Genomic DNA, 18,508 nt, shown 5'->3' on the forward strand with positions numbered 1-18,508 from the left:
GTGAAGTCGTAGAAATTTTCAGACAACCATTTTTGACTTTTCCCAGAGGTGTGGCAAGGGGCCGAATCCTGCTGCCATACATACGGCCTACCATTGGCTACCCTTGTTATCCAGGGCTTGACTACAGTTAGCAACTCCACGAACAAAGCCCGAATTCCAATGCCAGGGTTCTTCAACACCTGTTCCTGCAGATTTGCGAGGAATTCTGCTGTACGAACGCAATCAGATCGTCTGCTAGGGATCTTTCTTCTTGCTACATCCTCGTAGTCACCATTGCAAGTCTCTAGTTCATGCCTGATTGTTTTTACTGTATTCAGGGAGCATTGGGCAGCAGTCGTAATATCCTTATTTTGATGGCGGGCACGAATCATCATGATACAAGTTATTCTCTTCCATGATTCAGGTGGGTTCCAGCTATCCATCCTTTCTGACATCTTGTATATGAATGAAGAAGGGTCCAAACTTTTAAATGAAGAGAAGTGTGTGTTAATACATGTAACTTACGGAAAAATATAATTAATTATAAATATGTCAAATTTATCCCGAACACCCTGTATATATAAATGTATACATATATTATTTTGAATTAAGGCACATTTTTGTGGGGGGGGGGGGATACTTATGTGGCAACTGGGGCATCTAATCCCTTATTTGGCAGTTGCAACTTTGCCCTGACATAGCCCTACACTCATTCCCGACAAAGTTCCGAGGACGGTCACATGACCGAAACGGTTCCACACCCCATTAACCCTCCTCGGAACTTTGTCGGAAATGAGTGCAGGGCTATGTCAGGGCAAAGTTGCAACTGCCAAATAAGGGATTAGTTGTTACATGGCTGAAGACGTGGCTTAATTTGTAGGTTCTGGATCATCCAACATTCGGAAAATAGGTAGGGGGGGGGTGGACGTTGATAGAATTTTCATCACATTTTATGGCAATAGTTTCGGATATTCTTAGCATTGTTTCGTTGTCTTGTTTGTCTATGATTATGGCCTTGTCGATTTGGGGGGTATGTTTCAGCTCAAGGGCGTGAGCTGCAATCTCTGTCTTCCCTGTACTCTGTGTTTTATTTTTCTTTTTGATGTTGTGATGTTTTTTTGTGTTCAGATATTCCGGAATAGGAATATTGCAATCCCCGAAGTACTCTTGTAGTCTAGCAATATTCCCATTCCGGAATATCTGAACACAAAAAAACATCGCAACATCAAAAAGAAAAATAAAACACAGAGTACAGGGAAGACAGAGATTGCAGCTCACGCCCTTGAGTTCAAACATACCCCCCCAAATCGACAAGGCCATAATCATAGACAAACAAGACAATGAAACAATGCTAAGAATATCCGAAACTATTGCCATAAAATGTGATGAAAATTCTATCAACGTCCACCACCCCTACCTATTTTCCGAATGTTGGATGATCCAGAACCTACAAATTAAGCCACGTCTCCGGCCATGGAGCGACAACTAATCCCTTATTTGGCAGTTGCAACTTTGCCCTGACATAGCCCTGCACTCATTTCCGACAAAGTTCAGAGGACGGTCACACGACCGAAATGGTTCCACACCCCGTTAACCCTGCCCCAGTTGCCACATAAGTATACCCATCCTCCCCCCCACACACACAAAAATGCGCCTTAATTCAAAATAATATATGTATACATTTTTATATATATATATATATATATTATTAATATTAACCCGGGTTATCCAAACTTATTTTCCCGCGTCAAAACACACCCCCACACTCCCTCCCTCTTCTTCCCCCTCCCGTTTGTAAACAACCTTCGCGAGATCATGGAAGTGGAAGACATCTTAGAATCAAAAAAGGTATGTACTAAAATTTTTCCACCTCTTTTATTCTACCTTAATTGCCTTCTATACTGACCAATAATGCCCTAAATATATATACCCCTCTTGAGTATTGATAGCCAATGTATTTAAATAAGGGACACTCCTAAACAAAAACAGGCTATTCTAATTAATATTATAATAGCTGTAATTATAATAATAGTGTTTAAGAGGAGTAACATGGGAAATTTTCCCAGAGACTATACTTAATTGTTTACCATGTTTAAAGAAGACTTTCAACCAATGAAGTTCATTACGGAAAATAAGTATGTTATTTATTGGGAATAGTAGTACAATTTATATATTATTATTATTCTCTCCATGGAGTCAGCAGACTTATATTGTATTGCTGTTACTAATAAAAAAAAAAAAAAAAAGATATTTTTACCATTGTTTTACCCTTTTTTTAGATGTTTTAGTTACCAGACTTTTATTATTATTCCTGATACCTCCAAGGAGTCCGAAGACTCATCGCGGGAGGACACCTACAACTGTCTCTACACCTAACCTCTACTACGAATCATCTCCATCAACGCCATCTACCGCCCACCTCCAACACCACCACAACTAGTAATTTAGACTTATAGACCATTATCTCTTTTATGCTGTCTACTGAAAACCTACACAGATATCTGAATATTAATTCATACCACCATTCTGCACAAAGGTATGACAATAAATCTATTAGTACGCTGAGCCAGAGCTATTCACTTTTGACATTATACTCCAAATAGAACTAGAATGTTTTTAATAATTTCACGTGTAATGGCTATAATCCTTAAAAGATTATTAAATCCTGCATCTAATAACAGGCAAACTGATAGAGAATAATTAGATCATCCCAGAACAGTATTCAGTGTAAACTTCCTTATTATGGGCAGTATGACAGATATTTAGTAAAATGGAGAGAACACCAAAATTATATGGTTTACAAACTGATATGGACAAAGTGGATTAGCAGACCATATACCTGAACACCTTATATGCAGTCAGATGGAGAATGAATGACTTGTATTTTGTGGGTGGGTGGGTGGGCAAGTGGTTAAGGAAATAAGAAGGAATATATTAACACATTTCTTTAAAATCTGTGGGCTATGCTCAGTGGGGAAAACAGTATGTAGAAAGCTGTTTCAAAGACCACTCATTGATAGTGATATGAAAGATATATCCCTTTCACTTGGGATAAGTTGGTTTCAGTTATGTTTGAATGTTGAGCAGAGGCTGCTCATGTTCTTATGTGAATAGCAGAAAATAAAGAATGATAGTGACCATTCGTGGAGCAATGCTCATGAAAGTACTTTATTCTGTAGCTGTTTAGCCCATTATTCTGTAGGATATGTATTAATTTCTTGCAATTATTGAATCAAATGCTTTGGTGTAATCAATAAAACAAAGATATATGCTTTTCTGGTTATCGAGGCTTCTTTCACATAATGTTTTCAAATTGAAAACTCCTTCTCTTGTGCCTTTGTCTTTTTGAAAACCAGATTGAGTTGTTTCTGTTGACAAAGTGCCTTTTATTCTTTCTAGGATTATTCTAGTAGTAATTTCGTAACATGGCTTGTTAAACTTATTAGTCTATATTCTGAACATTCAAAAAGTTCTTGAAATTTTGGGGATAGTGACAAAGATGGATTTCTTAGATCATCAAGGATGTATCCTATCCTAATTTATGCGCGCGCGTATTTGGAACCGAAATCCTACAGAATAGTTGGTTACTCCTTATTCCTGGAGGTGTCCTATGTCTATAGAAACATGTGTTCACTGGGCCAGTTTGCCTATTCTAGGGGAAGAAAAATCTAAGTTTCCGGCCCCCCCCACCTCCATATCAGACTGGCTTACTCACCTTTCTTCAAAAGAGATAGATGGTGAACCGATACTGACTGAGCTACAGAGGCTCAGTCAGTATAGATGAAACTCTTTGGTTGGAAAGACCTGGGTTTCATTCGCGTCAGTGATGTGAGGAACCTTTATCTGGTCTCTTTCAAAGAAAGGTGAGTTAGTTGGTCTGATACAGAGGTAACGGGGTATCATGTATATTATTAAAAATAACCTTTAGATCATTAATTGTGTTTTCATTTAAGTTCTTTAACAATTCGATCAAGGCATGGTGTTTTACCTGTTTTTATTTGACTTATAGCGTATTCTATTTCTTCATACGTAATTGGTTCACCATCCATATTTTGTATATCTGGTGCATCTGTGCGATCAGAGTCAAACAGTTCTTTTCCACATTCTTTCTATCTTTTTATGATATATTGTGTTTCTAGTAGTATTTTTCCATTTTGATCTTTTATACAAAGATTATAGTTGGAAATTTTCTTTTTATTTGTCAGAGATTGGATAGATCTGTGCATTTTGTTACTATTTTGTTTGTTGTCCAATTCCTCTATTTCTTTACATTTTTCATTTAGCCATTAATGATAAGTAATTGTATACTTCCTTTACCCAAGCAAGCAAAACGTTTTGCACATGAAATATATTCACGTCTGAGCTACTTGTATATAGAAGCTAATGACTTCACATCACTTGCCTTAGTATATATCCCATAATGCAAAACACACCCTTTTGGACATGTAAAATGCTATGCATAATGAAAAGGGCTGCTACCCAGACTGGTTTTGACCTTTATTGAGGTCTCATCAGTGAGAGCCAGACCCAGTAGAGATACCAAGGTTCAAATAATGCAGAAGGCATATATATCTCATATACAAGTAGCCAAAAGGTGCTAGACCTTATTAATAAAAAAAATCTCTGGATGAGAGAAAGAAGTTGAAACCGGTAGATATTTCTACCGGTTTCAACCGGTCTGGCTCCTGATTAGATCTCAATTAAAGATCTCACTAAAGTGTAACATGCTACACTTCCTTTCGGAAGTGTAGCATTTTACACTTCCAAAAGGGTGTGTGTGCTTTGCGTTATGGGATACATACTAAGGCAAGTGATGTGAAGTCATTAGTCTCTATATACAAGTAGCTTAGATGTGAATATATTTCACGCACAAAACATTGTTTTGCTTCATTGAGTAAAGGATTAAATCCAAGTATATAATTTCTTGGTATCTTTAACTTATAATAGAACCAAGGTAAAAAAACTTTCAACAATTTCATTTAGCAACTTGTCTTTAGCTTTCCTACATTCATTTTTTTTTTTTTTTTTAATCTTTCATTCATAAGTTCTATTATTGATTCTGTCATCCAGGGGTTTTTCTTATTGTATTTAATTTTTGGAATAATCTTGTTGGTTGTCTCATATATTCCACTTCTAAATTTTGATCATATTTTTTCAATTTCCACTGTGTTGCTAAATATATTGTCTTCTGTTTTATATCCTACATGATCTAATTTTTTCCTAATTTCTGAGTTAAACACCATTATGTTGTTAGGCATATTCAGAGCTGTGAAGTCAAGTCTTTCAGTATGATTGTTGTTAGAAATGATTTTTAGTTTAATCTTTAAAGTAGACACAACAGGGTTATGGTCTGAACCTATATCAGCACTTGGGTATCATTACATCACACAAAAAAAAAAAGTAGTATAAGTGCAAATTTAATTCTAATCAATCACCCTAATCTTAATAATAATGATGGTCTAAAAATCCCAAGAATATGGATGGCAAATATTCTACCCAAATAATCCTTTTGTTCTAAGAGTTCATTATAAATTATAATTAGGACTAGAGTAATCCAGGATCTTAGCCTTAATATAACCCTTATATTAAATTATTGATTAGGCTACCACTATTGCTGTAAAAGTACTAATATGAATTTATTATCTCACCATGTTATAAATAGGACGTACTTTCATGTATTTTTTTTCCACTAGAGGTCAGGCCAGTAGAATTACAGTTGATCATATCATTGTCACTTTGGCATACTGTTTGAAATGTAATGTAGCCTGTCTCAGTGTGTGTATATATATATATATATATATATACTCCAAATGAAAGCTGATCACCATGTAATATTAAAGGAAATGAATCACAGAGGCTTATTTTTACTTCTGAGATGCATGGATCCAGGCATTAATCTCTAGAGTTTTCTAGAGTCTGATGGTTTAATGCATATTGGCCATGAAATATAGGTAAGCTGCATTGTAAAGATGTAAGAAAAGAATTTCATTGTTGCAGATTGATCAGAGTTCACCAAAATTTTGTTTACACCTGTGGTGGCCTGAACATCAGTTCTCTTATCATTTTAGACTTCTATGGTTTATCCCAGACACTGCAGTTAGGCAATCCATTATGACAATCTTAAAGTCTTCAATCCTCCCTTTCACTAGACCCTATACTCACTTTATTTAAAAAGATTAACATCTAGTTTATTGTTAATTGTTTTTAGATACATTTTGCAAATTGTATAAGTACCTACAATATTCATTTTGTTTGTCTACCACACAAATCAGATTAAAGGAATAACATGAGTTAACATATTTTATTGAAATTCAGTATTTGGCATCTTCAAGAAATTTTTGTTCCATCATCTGTTGTGACTTGAGTCAGATTATAGATGTAATATTACTTCAAAATATTATGAAATAATATTTTTCCAGACCTCTTGCAAAATATTTTGAAGTAATATGAAGTAATAACTTTGATTGGCCAGATGGAATTTGATGAAATTAGGTATTTAGGATGGCCATTAAAGTTTATTTAGCCAACTCAGTTTTGCTTTCAGTGAAGTTGATTTTTAGTGGCAGCGTTTTGGAATTGCATGCTATCATTTTTCCATAATTTGGAACTGATAATAATTTTCTGGCTTGTTGGAACACTAATGGAAAGTCACAATATATAGTCTCTCCCAATTAAATTGTAACTTCTCCTTCACATGGTATAGCCTCTTTCCAGCAAGAGACTTTAACAAAAATAGCAACAACTCCTGATGCAAAAGATGCTATGCTAGTTGCAGGAAGTTCCATTAAGATCTGTTATATCTACTTTATCCTATTTTATGTTGACTGCATCATTGTCTACTTTACTTCATACTCTGTTGCTTAATGAATTTATTTGTTTTACGACTGTGCCAGTTAAACTACTTATTGAGTGCTAGTTTGTAAGAAGTATAAACAACGATAAAGCAGATATTATTGCCTGCTACTTTTACCTATAATTTATCTCAGTTATGGCTTTAACTTATCATATAGCATATATTTACTTTTCCCCTGATTAGTCAGATATATGCAGGTTTGTAATTATCAGACTAGTGCATTGACAAATCAGTCTCAGTGTCTCTCACAAATCAATTTATTTAAACCTAAAAATCTATATACAAGGGTTGTGAAAAGTTTGGTAAATTTCCAATAGATGGTGACACAGTTCATTCATTCAAACCAATGTCGGCACATATCATCTTTTTCATGATCCCTGACAAAATTTTAGCCATGTGTGATGCTTAGTTCTCATTTGGCAAACATTTAAAATGACCGTGTTCACATTTTTCATAAAAATGGAGAAAAACAAGTTTCGTGCAGCGATAAAACACTTTTATTTGAAGAAGTGGATGGCACCGCAGATCAGAGCCGAGTTAGATGCAGTTCATGGGGATTCTGCACCAGCATTAAAGACTGTTTATTTTTGGATAAATGAGTTTAAACACGGTTGAAAGTCCATTGAAGATGAAGTGCGCTCCAGATGCCCAACTGAGGTCACTACAATGGAAATGATTAACAAAATCCATGGTATTGTTATAGAAGACCACCGAGTGAAAGTGCATGAAATTGTTGAGATTGTAGGCATCTCAACTGAATGAATATCCTGCATGAAAAATTGCACATGAAAAAGCTGTGCGCAATGGGTGCTGCGATTGTTGACTGTCGATCAAAAACACATGTGAAAAGACATTTCAATGCAATGTTTGGCAATGTTTAATCGCAATGCGCAAGAATTTTTGCATCAATTTATGACTGTAGACGAAACTTGGATTGACCACTACACACCTGAGTCCAAAATGCAGTCAAAACAGTGGACAATGCCTGTCGAAGATCATTTTGTCAGCTGGGAAGGTGATGGCCACTGTTTTTTGGGATTCCCAAGGAATTATCATAATAGGCTATTTGGAAAAAGATAAAACAATAACAGGCATCTATTCTGCATCATTGTTGGACCATTTAAAAGAAGAACTGAAGAAAAAACGGCCAAGACTGGCACACAAAAAAAAGTGCTCTTTCATCAAGACAATGCACCATCCCAAACATTGGCCATTGCAATGGCAAAATTGTACAAATTGAGGTTCGAATTGGTTCCACATCCACCGTATTCTCCTGACTTGGCCCCATGTGACTACTTCTTCTTGTTCCCAAACTTAAAAAGTTTGCCTGGTGGGAAAAAATTTTCTTCGAACAAGGATGTCAATGACTATTTTGCACAATTTGACATATCCTACTTTTTAGATGGGATGAAAAAATTGGAAACTTGCTGGACAAATGTGTAGACCTTGATGGAGACTATGTTGAAAAATAAAGGTGATTTTTTCCAAAAAAATGTGTTTAACTTATTTTTTTACCAAACTTTTCAAACAACTCTTGTACACTATTCAATTCACACATAAGCAAAAAGTATTGATATACAACAAATTTTCAAGTCTTAGATAATTATAAGTAATTCTACTTTAAATCTCTTACAATTATATCTTATAATCTAAGCATAACTTCTGGTATTCTTACCCATTAAACAATAAACTTGTCAAGTATAACAATAACTTATGTTTACAGCTATAAGCCCTCTTAGGATAGGTACTTATCAATCAATAATATTTATGTTAACACAATTGGCTGTGGAACAAACACATAATGTGATTTGTCTGGAAGTACTTACAATTTTCTCCTTGTACTTAAGACGAATTACAAAACTTATATTTCTTTGATTCACTACAATCCTTACTCGATTCCTTTGTCTTCACTATCTTTCTTTCTTCAGACTGTATGCCCGTTTTTTGTTTCCTGCCATTTTTTTTTGTCTTCAGTCGTCAATAATCCTTAACTTTCAGAGTCTATTAACTAGGAATGTGGTGCATCGTATGTTTGATGAGTGCTATCTCCGTTGAACTCTGCATGGCTCCTGCAATGGAACAGGAATATGATGAAAACTCTAAGACATGAGATGCTACTCTTTCGATGATGACAGTGGACTTCATGTGGTGGTGGACCCAGCTAAGAGAAGGTAAAAAAAAACCTTAAGATGCTTCTCTTTCAATAATTGACAGTGGACTTCATGTGAACCTAGGTAAGAAAAGGCACAGAGCCTTAGATGTAAGATGCTTCTCTCTTAATGACTGACAGTGGACACAGGTAAGAGAAGGTGAAACCCCTAAGATGATTTCCTTCGAGACTCGAGAGCTTATATACACCCAAGACTCTGTACCCAAATAATGTGTAGTGTGCACTCTCAATATTATCATATATGGAAATGTGCTAACATTGAGATACTATGACATCACACCTCATATGTCCCACATTTGTTGTAACATGGTTTCGTAACAAAATTATTGCATACAAAGGATTTTTGGTAAGTTTACAGGCAATGACAATTCTCTCTCTCTCTCTCTATATATATATATATTTATTTTTTTATTTTATTTTAGACAAAACTTGTAAAACAAACATGACATAATTCATGTGAGATTTTATAGATCTACTAGGTGACAGGTAGATGACCATCTAGAACAGTGATGGCGAACCTTTTTACCCAGGTGTGTCAAACATCTTTTTTTTTTTTTAAATATTGACATTGTTGATGTGCCACTTGCATACATGCATTATAAATTTAACTACTTAATCTTAGATGGTGACTTATACATATCATATTAGGCTATTTATTTAATAGGACATTGATATACAATCTATGAATTCATATTATACAATTAATTTAATAAACTGAAATTATTGAAATTAGTTTTTTCATCAGAATACCAATATTTTTCAACATCCAAGGTGTGTTACCTGAAACCCTCAAGTGTGTCAGTGCTGACACACTTGTCATAGGTTCGCCATCACTGACCTAGGAGGTCATGATTGTTTTTTTTTTTTGTTTTTTTTTTCATTAAAATATTCTGCATTGCCAGTGGCACTTATATTAAGATTATTAGATTTTATAAGCAGTGAGTCCCATTTTAATTATTGTTATTATTTAATTTAAATTTATTTATTTATTTGCTTCTTCACTAACATTATTATGAATTCATTAGCCAGAAATTATCCATTTACCATGTTATGTCGATCGTGTAATTATGAAACTAAAGACCTCCTGGCATTTGTATCCTTTTATAGTTTTTGAACAGATTGCTTTGTTTAGAGTATTAGTCATATGCTATTCAAAATTTATGACATAAATTTCTTAGAGAATAGATTAGTTTTGAAGTGATCTCTTGTTTTTATTAATGACACAAAAAAATAAAACTGTAAAAAAGCATTGTATAAAACTAGCTAAACAAAAGTCATAGGAAGACGATGGTAACAACATAGAAAATAAAGATCAGAAAGGTGGCAGAATATTCTGGAGACTCTTAAAAAAAGCCTAGAAATGGAAAGAAAAGTACTGTAAAGCAATCAGAGATGATAATCGGGACATGAAAACTGAAGATAAAGACAGTCTCGATGTATGGAGCCAGGACCGCACATAATATTTTTCATGTGTGCACGATTAATGTTTGGCGCCTTTCCAAAAAAGTTTTTTTGAATAAAGTGTGAATAAAACAAACAGGAAATGAAAAACAAATGAAAACCGCTTTACAGTATAATGTTACCTACGGATTAGTCTTGCTTATACAAATTTTTTCAAGTTATATAAATTTTCAAAATAATATAAAATAGTAATATAAAATTAAGAGATTTATTATATTTTTTTATTTATAGTAGTAAGCCGACTTTTAGGGCCAGACCACATGCATCCGACCTGATTAAAATTAGGATATGGCCCTTACACAGAACTCGACAATTAATCATAAGTTGATTTATGATACATCAAAAAATAAAGAACTATTTTAGGTATATTTTCGTAAATTTTAATCAAAAATTACAATGATATAATCGGGTCCAGGATACAATTTCGGAATTTATTTGTTCGTTTCCGGGAAGATCTGAAGGGGCCCAAACAGAAGACGACATAAATTCATAATTATATGTACCATTCGTTGTTCGTTTAAACTCTTATCTCATATTTTTTGACATCTTTTAGCTGCCTTTTCTTCTGCGGTGCCTGTGTATATTGCACACTTTGCACACACCACCAGCTGGGCCTGTATGGAGCAATTACTTTGAAAGACTGCTAATTGAAACAAGCACTGTCAGCATGGTGGTAGAAAATTCCCAACAGAAATGCAGTCAGAAATACATATCCATACTTGGGGAAAAAAAAAAAAAAAAAACTTTCAATGTGGAAAGGCAGCTGAAGTAGATTAAATTCAACCTGAAATGCTCGAATATAGAAGTGCAAACGTTTTACAGTGGCTGCACTGCATAATTCAGAAAGCCCTATCAGAGGACCGAATTCCAAAAGATTGCAGCAGAGTTCTCATAGTACCTATCTATAAAAAAGGATATAAAACTGAATGTGTGAATTACAGAGGAATTTCCCTATTAAGTGCCTGGTAAGATTTATGCAAATATACTTGAGAAACAGCTAAGAAGAAATGTGGAAGGGATGCTGGGTTGAAGAACAAGTTAGATTCAGGCCAAATAGAGGTTGTCAGGATCAGATTTTCGCTTTACAACAGATAGTTGAGAAAGCATGGTACTTAAGTTTTGTAGATATGGAAAAAGCATATGACAAAGTGCCAAGAGGAAAGTTCTTCAAAAATGCTACAGTTATTTGGTGTAAATGGGACATTATATCAAGCAGTATGTAGTGTCTCTATTTAAGCTGTAAGTTAGCCATTAGAAGGAAGATGGTTTGATGTTAAATCAGGTGTGTGACATGACAAGGGTGCAGATTATCTCCACTGTTATTTGTTATCTATGTGGATCACATTATGAAAGTGGTATTAAATCTGATATTCGAATTTGCAATGTTAATCTTAGTTCTTTATGCAGTTGATTTTATACTTCTGAATACGTAAAGTATGTTTGCAAGATTCCCTGACTAAATTGAATAACTGCTATAATAAATTTGGTAGGAAAATCAGCAGTAAAAAAGACAAAGACACTGAAAACATCAACTGTATCCTGAATGGCAAACCTATTGAGCAGCTGAAATTTCAGTCTAAATAGCTGAAATTATCATTTCAGCTATTTAGACAAAATTTTTAGTGAAGATGGCAAATTAAATATGGAAATAGACAACAGAATTAGTAAAGTTGTCATCGTAGGAAGTCAGATGAATAAATTTATATGGAATAAGAAAGAAATTAGCCGTCATCAAATTCCTGACATGCATCCTCAAGGGGTGTACAGGATATGATAGTACTACATGAAAAACTTACATCATCACTAACTTCCTATTTACAATTTTCCTCCAAATCAGTCTGTTACCTGTCAAGACTTCAATATTATCAGATCTTATATTTCTGTCTTCTAAGGCACTTTTTACTGTATCAATCCACCTATATCTTGGTTTTCCTCTGGGTCTTTTTCCTGCCAACCTGGCAGAGAACACTTATTTTGCTAATCTTTCCTCGTCCATTCTGTTTAAGTGACCATACCACCTGAGATTAGCTCTGCTAACACAATCCTGGATGCTAAGAATGTCAAGAAATTAGTCAGTATACTGAATTAGCTCTATACAAGACAGTGATCAAACCAATTTTAACTTATGGATCTGAGAGCTAGGTTAGAAATAAAACACTTATCAAAGACTAGAGACCTCTGATATGAGAGTTTTGAGAAAGATTAGTGGAGTGAATAGAAGGCGTCAATGGCAGTATCACAATATATTCCTTATGATTTGATTTTACTTGTCGAAAATTTACATAATTAAAAAAAACTACATTTTTAATGTATTTTTTTATGTCATAACCAGTACAGATATTTTTACAATTATTTGTAATTTGTATTTTACTTCTTTTTTTATGTGCATCGCACATTCTCAGAAGGTTGCAAACCTATTATGCACAGGACTATATTTATGCACGGCACACGAGGTTCTAGCTGGAGCTCCTGAAAATTTAGGGCCAATTTAAGTGCCTCCAACAATGTGGGAGAAGTTCCTTGAGCACTTCAGCACCTCATGCTCTGTCGGCCTTGGGAAAATTGTAAGTACAGTTCTGATCATACATTAGTATCATGGATGAATGAAGGATTAGTTATCTAAATATCCTATTTTAGAGACCAAACAAGAAATTTTTCAAACCACTTCAAGCTCCAGTTAACAGTGTGATGATCTACTACTGGGTGACAGTCATCTGCCACCTAATACAGACCAGCAACGTTATTAAGGAAAGTTATATTAAATATATGTTGTCGAAATAACAAACTTTTTACTCGGTTCTTTAATTTTGTTGCAATTTTTTATATTTTCCTCTTCAAAAACTGCTCTACATTGCAATATAGGTTATCAGTATGTGAGTGTGTTAAAAGCATTCAAAATTGGTAGTACCTTTGTTAAGGTTGTTTAGTCTTAACTCCTGGCACATTCGCAAAAAAAAAAAAAAAAAACGGGTAAGACGACAAGATAGTTTCACTACATTAAGGTGGTTGCCCAACTAATAACAAAAAATAATGGACCAATCTTCAAAAAAGATGGTTAGAACCAGAATTTAGTGGGAAGTAGATATTGATATAAAACTTTACAGAATACAACATGACTTTGGTAAGGGACAAGTTAGTCTTAGTAACTTATTTATATAATTTATAATAAAATGACATTTGAGTGGTTTAAAAGCAGCAAATATGGAAATATTACTGAATTTTGCAAATATACAGTGGAACCTCGGTTGCCGAACATCTCTGTTCTTGAACAATTCGGTTCCTGAACATATTTTCCGAATAAAAAACGCCTGGTTTCTAAACAGAATTTCTGTTCCCGGCAAACGGCAATCACGTGTTACGTGGGCTGAGTTGTAAGGCGGTAAAGTGTCAGTTACGTGGCAGCCTTCGTTCAATGCAGACACCTGGTTGAATTTGCAGTGAGTTTTCTTGATTTTCTTTGTGTTTTTTTTCATAAATTATTATTAATTAAGCCACCATGGGACCACAGAAGAATAGTAATAGCAGCAAAGCGAAAAGAAAAGTTGTTAGAACCAAGATAGAGGTGAAAAAAGAAATCGTATCCAAACATGAAAATGCCATTCGTGTCTCGAATCTTGCTATGCAGTTCGGTATGGCGAAATCAACGATATATACAATACTCAAAAATAAATAAATAAAATAAAATAAAATAAAAAATAAATAATGTTTTTATAGAAGGTGACTCACCTCCTTCGACTTACACCATCAACTCTCCACCATATGTATAGTTAAAGTGAAGTTAAATTTTCGTTTTTATTTTATCTATTTATTGTGTTTATTCTTTTTATGTAAGATTTTATGCATTTTCATTATGTTTGTATACGATCTTATGCATGAAGTACTGTTGTAAAGGTTTAAATAAACAATCATCTGGAGTTCTGGAACGGATTAATCGATTTTACATTAATTCTTATGGGAAAATGATTTCAGTTTTCGAACAATTTGATTTCAGAAAAGCCTTCGGGAATGAATACAACAAGTTAAAATTGGTTTCAGTACTGTCTAGTGAATTGTTGGTTTTTAGTTGTTTTGGCTGATTTCTCTTATACTTCATATAAACTTATTCAAGTGGTTATTTGTCACAAAATAGCAAAATATTTTATTTGTGCTACCAGTTTGAGAATGAGAATGCAGTTGATGTTTTCCTGCCTGTTTTCATAGTGTTTTCTATTTTTCATAACAGATTTGTCACAGCAGTTATTTAGTTTCATTAAAATCCCTGAAGATCATATTGAATTTATTTAGGAATATAATATTTCTGATTTTGATATCAGGAATATTCAACTCGTTTCTATGAAGGAATTCTGCTCAGCTCTCAGCATTATGAAGGAATTTAATTTCACTTTCCTTCATAATGTGAAGTCTGCTACTGGAACAAACTCAAACTTGAAATAATTGAATCAGCAGAATTCAAAGTAGTCACATTAAACATAAGAATTATCAGTGGAAAAGTAGTATAAGTGAAAAGAATTAGAGAAGTATCACATCAACATAATTGATGTTACTGAAACAAAGAAGACAAAAATTCTTCTGTATAACAACTACATGACATTATAATTGGGCAGTAATGATATGGAAAGGAAATAGTAGCTATAGCATTCAACACTAAACACTACAATGGCAGGCAGTATCAAGTAGAGTCGTTGGGGGAAAATTAAAATAAAAATAGGGAATTTGACAATGTGACTTATTTGTGCTTGTGATCACACAGAAGGTTCTATTAAGGAAGAAGTTGAAGACTTTTTTTGAGTCATTATAGATGGCAGCTGACAAAGAAAAAGTTGGTCCTCTTTGTTGGGGACCTAACCAGCAGAGTATGAAATGATTACCAGATATAGAAATGTGTTGGGAAAATTTTGAGAAAAGGGCAGAGCTAATAATAATGGGAAGTATGAGGTGGATTTCTGTTCAGGACATGGACTAGTAGTCAATAATAACATGTTCACACATAAAGATGTGCACAAACATACCTGGAGAGAAGATACAAGGTATAAGAAGTTTCATTAATGCTGGACATAAGATATTACAGGGGATTTAAAATAAGAAAAATATGTAAGGAAGTTTAAAAAAAAGTTGAGTAGCTTTCAGAAGCAAACTGTTGACTTAAGTATACAAATATTATTGGAAGTCTCCAAGGTTTGGTTATTGTTTGAAAACAGTAACCAGAGACCAATAACTTGGATTCTCACTACAGATTCTCAGTATTTCTTCTTGACTCTAGTCAAGAAGAAATTCTTGACTGAATCAGCCAGAGAAGCATGTAATTGTCTGCAAGGATAGAAAAATCAGAATTCCCTGGTAGATACAAGAACTGAAAGAGGCATTGCTGGAAAAGAAAGTATATCAAAAGCTCCTAGTAAATATGTTGGCAGATACCTTAAGAGAATACAGCATATTTAGTATTCTAAAGTAGTTAAACAAAAGTCTTTGGAAGACTTTGGTCAGAATATTGAAGATATATAGCCATCAAAAATCTGAAATGTGAGAAGGCTCTGGCGTAGATGATGTTTGACCAGAAATGTTCAAGTATAGAGGTCTAAAGTTTTAAAGTTGCTGCACTACATAATTCAGTAAGCAAAAATTTTGAATTACAGATTATTAAAGTAGAACATTCATCCAAGAAGTAAAAAAAGGGAAATATAACTGACTGTGAGAATTACAGAGGAACTGTCCTATTGAGTGTTTCAGGTAAGATTTATGCAAGCATACTTTGAGACTAAGAACATTTGTGAAAGAGAAATTTGGAGAAGATTCTGACTTCAAGCCAGTCAGGGGTTGTTGTCAGGATCAGATTTTCACTATAAGACAGGTAGTTTAGAAATCATGGGAATGTAACAAGGATCTGCACTTAAAATTTTGTAGATTTGTTCCTAATCTTACAGATTAGGGAAAGGCATCCAAGAGAAAAGCTATTCAAAACACAATTCTAGCATTGTGTGAATGGGCTGTACCAAGCAATACAGTCAGAATTGGAGGTGATGTAGAGTGTGAGACAAGGGTGCATGCTATCTCCACTGTTATTCATCATCTATATAGATCACATTATGAAGGAATATGGCATTAAACTTGATATCAAAGCTGGAGATGTTGATCTCAGTTTACTTTAAGCACATGATGTTATAAGTTTGCAGGATTCCTTAAGTAAATTGAATAACTGGTGTAAGGAATATAGTATGAAAATCAGTAATAAAAAGACCAAAGCTATCAAAATAGGCATGAACAAAAACAATTGCATTCTGAATTGAGAACCTAATTTAGAAAAAGTAAAATTTTTCAGCTGTTCAATCTGTTAAAAATTGCAAATTACATGTGGAAGTAGACAAAAGAATTAGCAAAGTTGAATATGGTTATAAGTCAACTGAATACGTTTATATGGAATAAGAGAGAGATTAGCCAGAACATTAAACTGGCAGTATACATGATTCAAGCCAGTTTTAACTTATGGATCTGAGAATTTGGTTAGAAATGAGCAGTTGATCAAAGATTAGAGACCACAGATATGAGAATTCTCAGAAAAAAATTAGGAGAATGATCAGATGGTATTAATAGCAGAATCATATTAAAAATAAAGATATTAGGAAGGAACTTGACATTGTTATTCAGGAATGTATGAGCATGCTGAGTTAATCTCAATTGGTATGGTCACTTAGAATGGGAAAGGAAAGATTTTCAAAACAGATGTTTGATACCAAGATGTCAGGAAAAATACTGAAAGGAAGACTAAGATGTAGGTGGATGGATGTGGTTCGATGCTGACGAGAAATATCTGCTGTTGCTCTTGACATTTCCAGAGCTTTCAATTTGTTTTGCATTGAGCCTGTTTTGCATCCTTTGGTCTACCTGCCACCCTCTGTAACTGGATAACTAGTGTTCTCTCTCTCTCTCTGATTGTTCACTGCATGTCATTTTGGACAGCACCCTCTCTTCAAGCTTTACCACCGATGTAGGAGTGCCTCAGGACTCCATTCTATTATCTACCCTCTTTCTCTTATATGTAAATGACCTACTCTCATTTGGTTCAACTCCTATCAATAGCTTTGCCAACATTAGCACTCTCCATTCATCCTACTCCTTTGACAGACCATGTAGTTCCCAGACATCCCTCTACATCAAGATCATCTGCAGTGAGTGCTTTAAATACTGATCTCCATTCTATCCTCCAGTGGAGCAAGGATAACCTTGTGTTATGTACCTACCCTATATATATATGTTGCATATTCTTTAACTACATCACCTGTATATTCTTTATCTTCTCTTGTTATTTATGTATGCCCTATTCACTCATACAATCTTTCCTTTTTCTTTAAACAAGCTAAATTTAGGCCGCTCTTAGGTTTAGTCGCGTGCAATTTAACTTATGATTAGGGCTTTGTCCAAGTATGGGATGCTGCCATTAAACATATCCTCTGAGACAGTTCACCTGATAAATATTGACATTTATTTTTTAACTGTGCCAGCCAATACTTAGGATAGATGAGACTCTTATCCAAGGTGGCTCTCTCAGAGTAATACACAGTAATAAACTTCCAACAATAAATAAACTAATTCCCTCTTTACCTTAACATGCAGTCGTGGCTCAAAATATCAACTTATACTCATGGTGTCCTCCCGCTAGGTTCGATGGTAATTTTATGAGTGGCTATTTGAATTCACGTAATAAGCTGAACTCAGGCAAATGCTATGAAACATATTTATTATATCAAGAAATTATACATGAGAAAATTATAAATGCATGGTTAACTATATCACATTGCTAGCAAGATCTCAATTTCAATATTAACATTACAATACAAGAACAAATTGCTTGGACCGCTTCTATATATAATTTAACAAACTTCTAGCTTATGTCGCCTATCTTTTATCACTCACGTGGTCACTAGTTATATCTCACAATATATCACAATCATCTCTCATACAAATCCCTAGAAGGGATTTGTATAAGAGATGATTAGGAGACATAGGAGACATTTCTTAAACAGGGACAGGTCAATGCCAAAATAAGGATA

The 18,508-nt window shown here is 34.2% G+C and overlaps 1 protein-coding gene across 5 annotated transcripts in view; it reads left to right on the forward strand.

The window, feature by feature from the left end:
- LOC150098334 (centrosomal protein of 41 kDa-like) overlaps positions 1–18,508 on the forward strand; it is a 188,136-nt gene that overhangs the window by 120,708 nt on the left and 48,920 nt on the right. For all 5 annotated transcript variants that reach the window (XR_016549515.1, XR_016549514.1, XM_090405327.1 and 2 more), the window contains one exon: positions 10,028–10,095. Coding sequence is in view for 3 of the 5 variants with exons in the window: in XM_090405327.1 (XP_090261453.1) it covers positions 10,028–10,095 (68 nt within the window). In the remaining 2 variants the exon portion in view is untranslated. The remainder of the gene's footprint in view (positions 1–10,027; positions 10,096–18,508) is intronic.

The sequence above is a fragment of the Typopeltis vanoorti genome, chromosome 15 (assembly GCF_054136105.1).
Source record: "Typopeltis vanoorti isolate ZY-2024b chromosome 15, IOZ_Tvanoo_1.0, whole genome shotgun sequence".
NCBI lineage: Eukaryota > Metazoa > Arthropoda > Arachnida > Uropygi > Thelyphonidae > Typopeltis > Typopeltis vanoorti.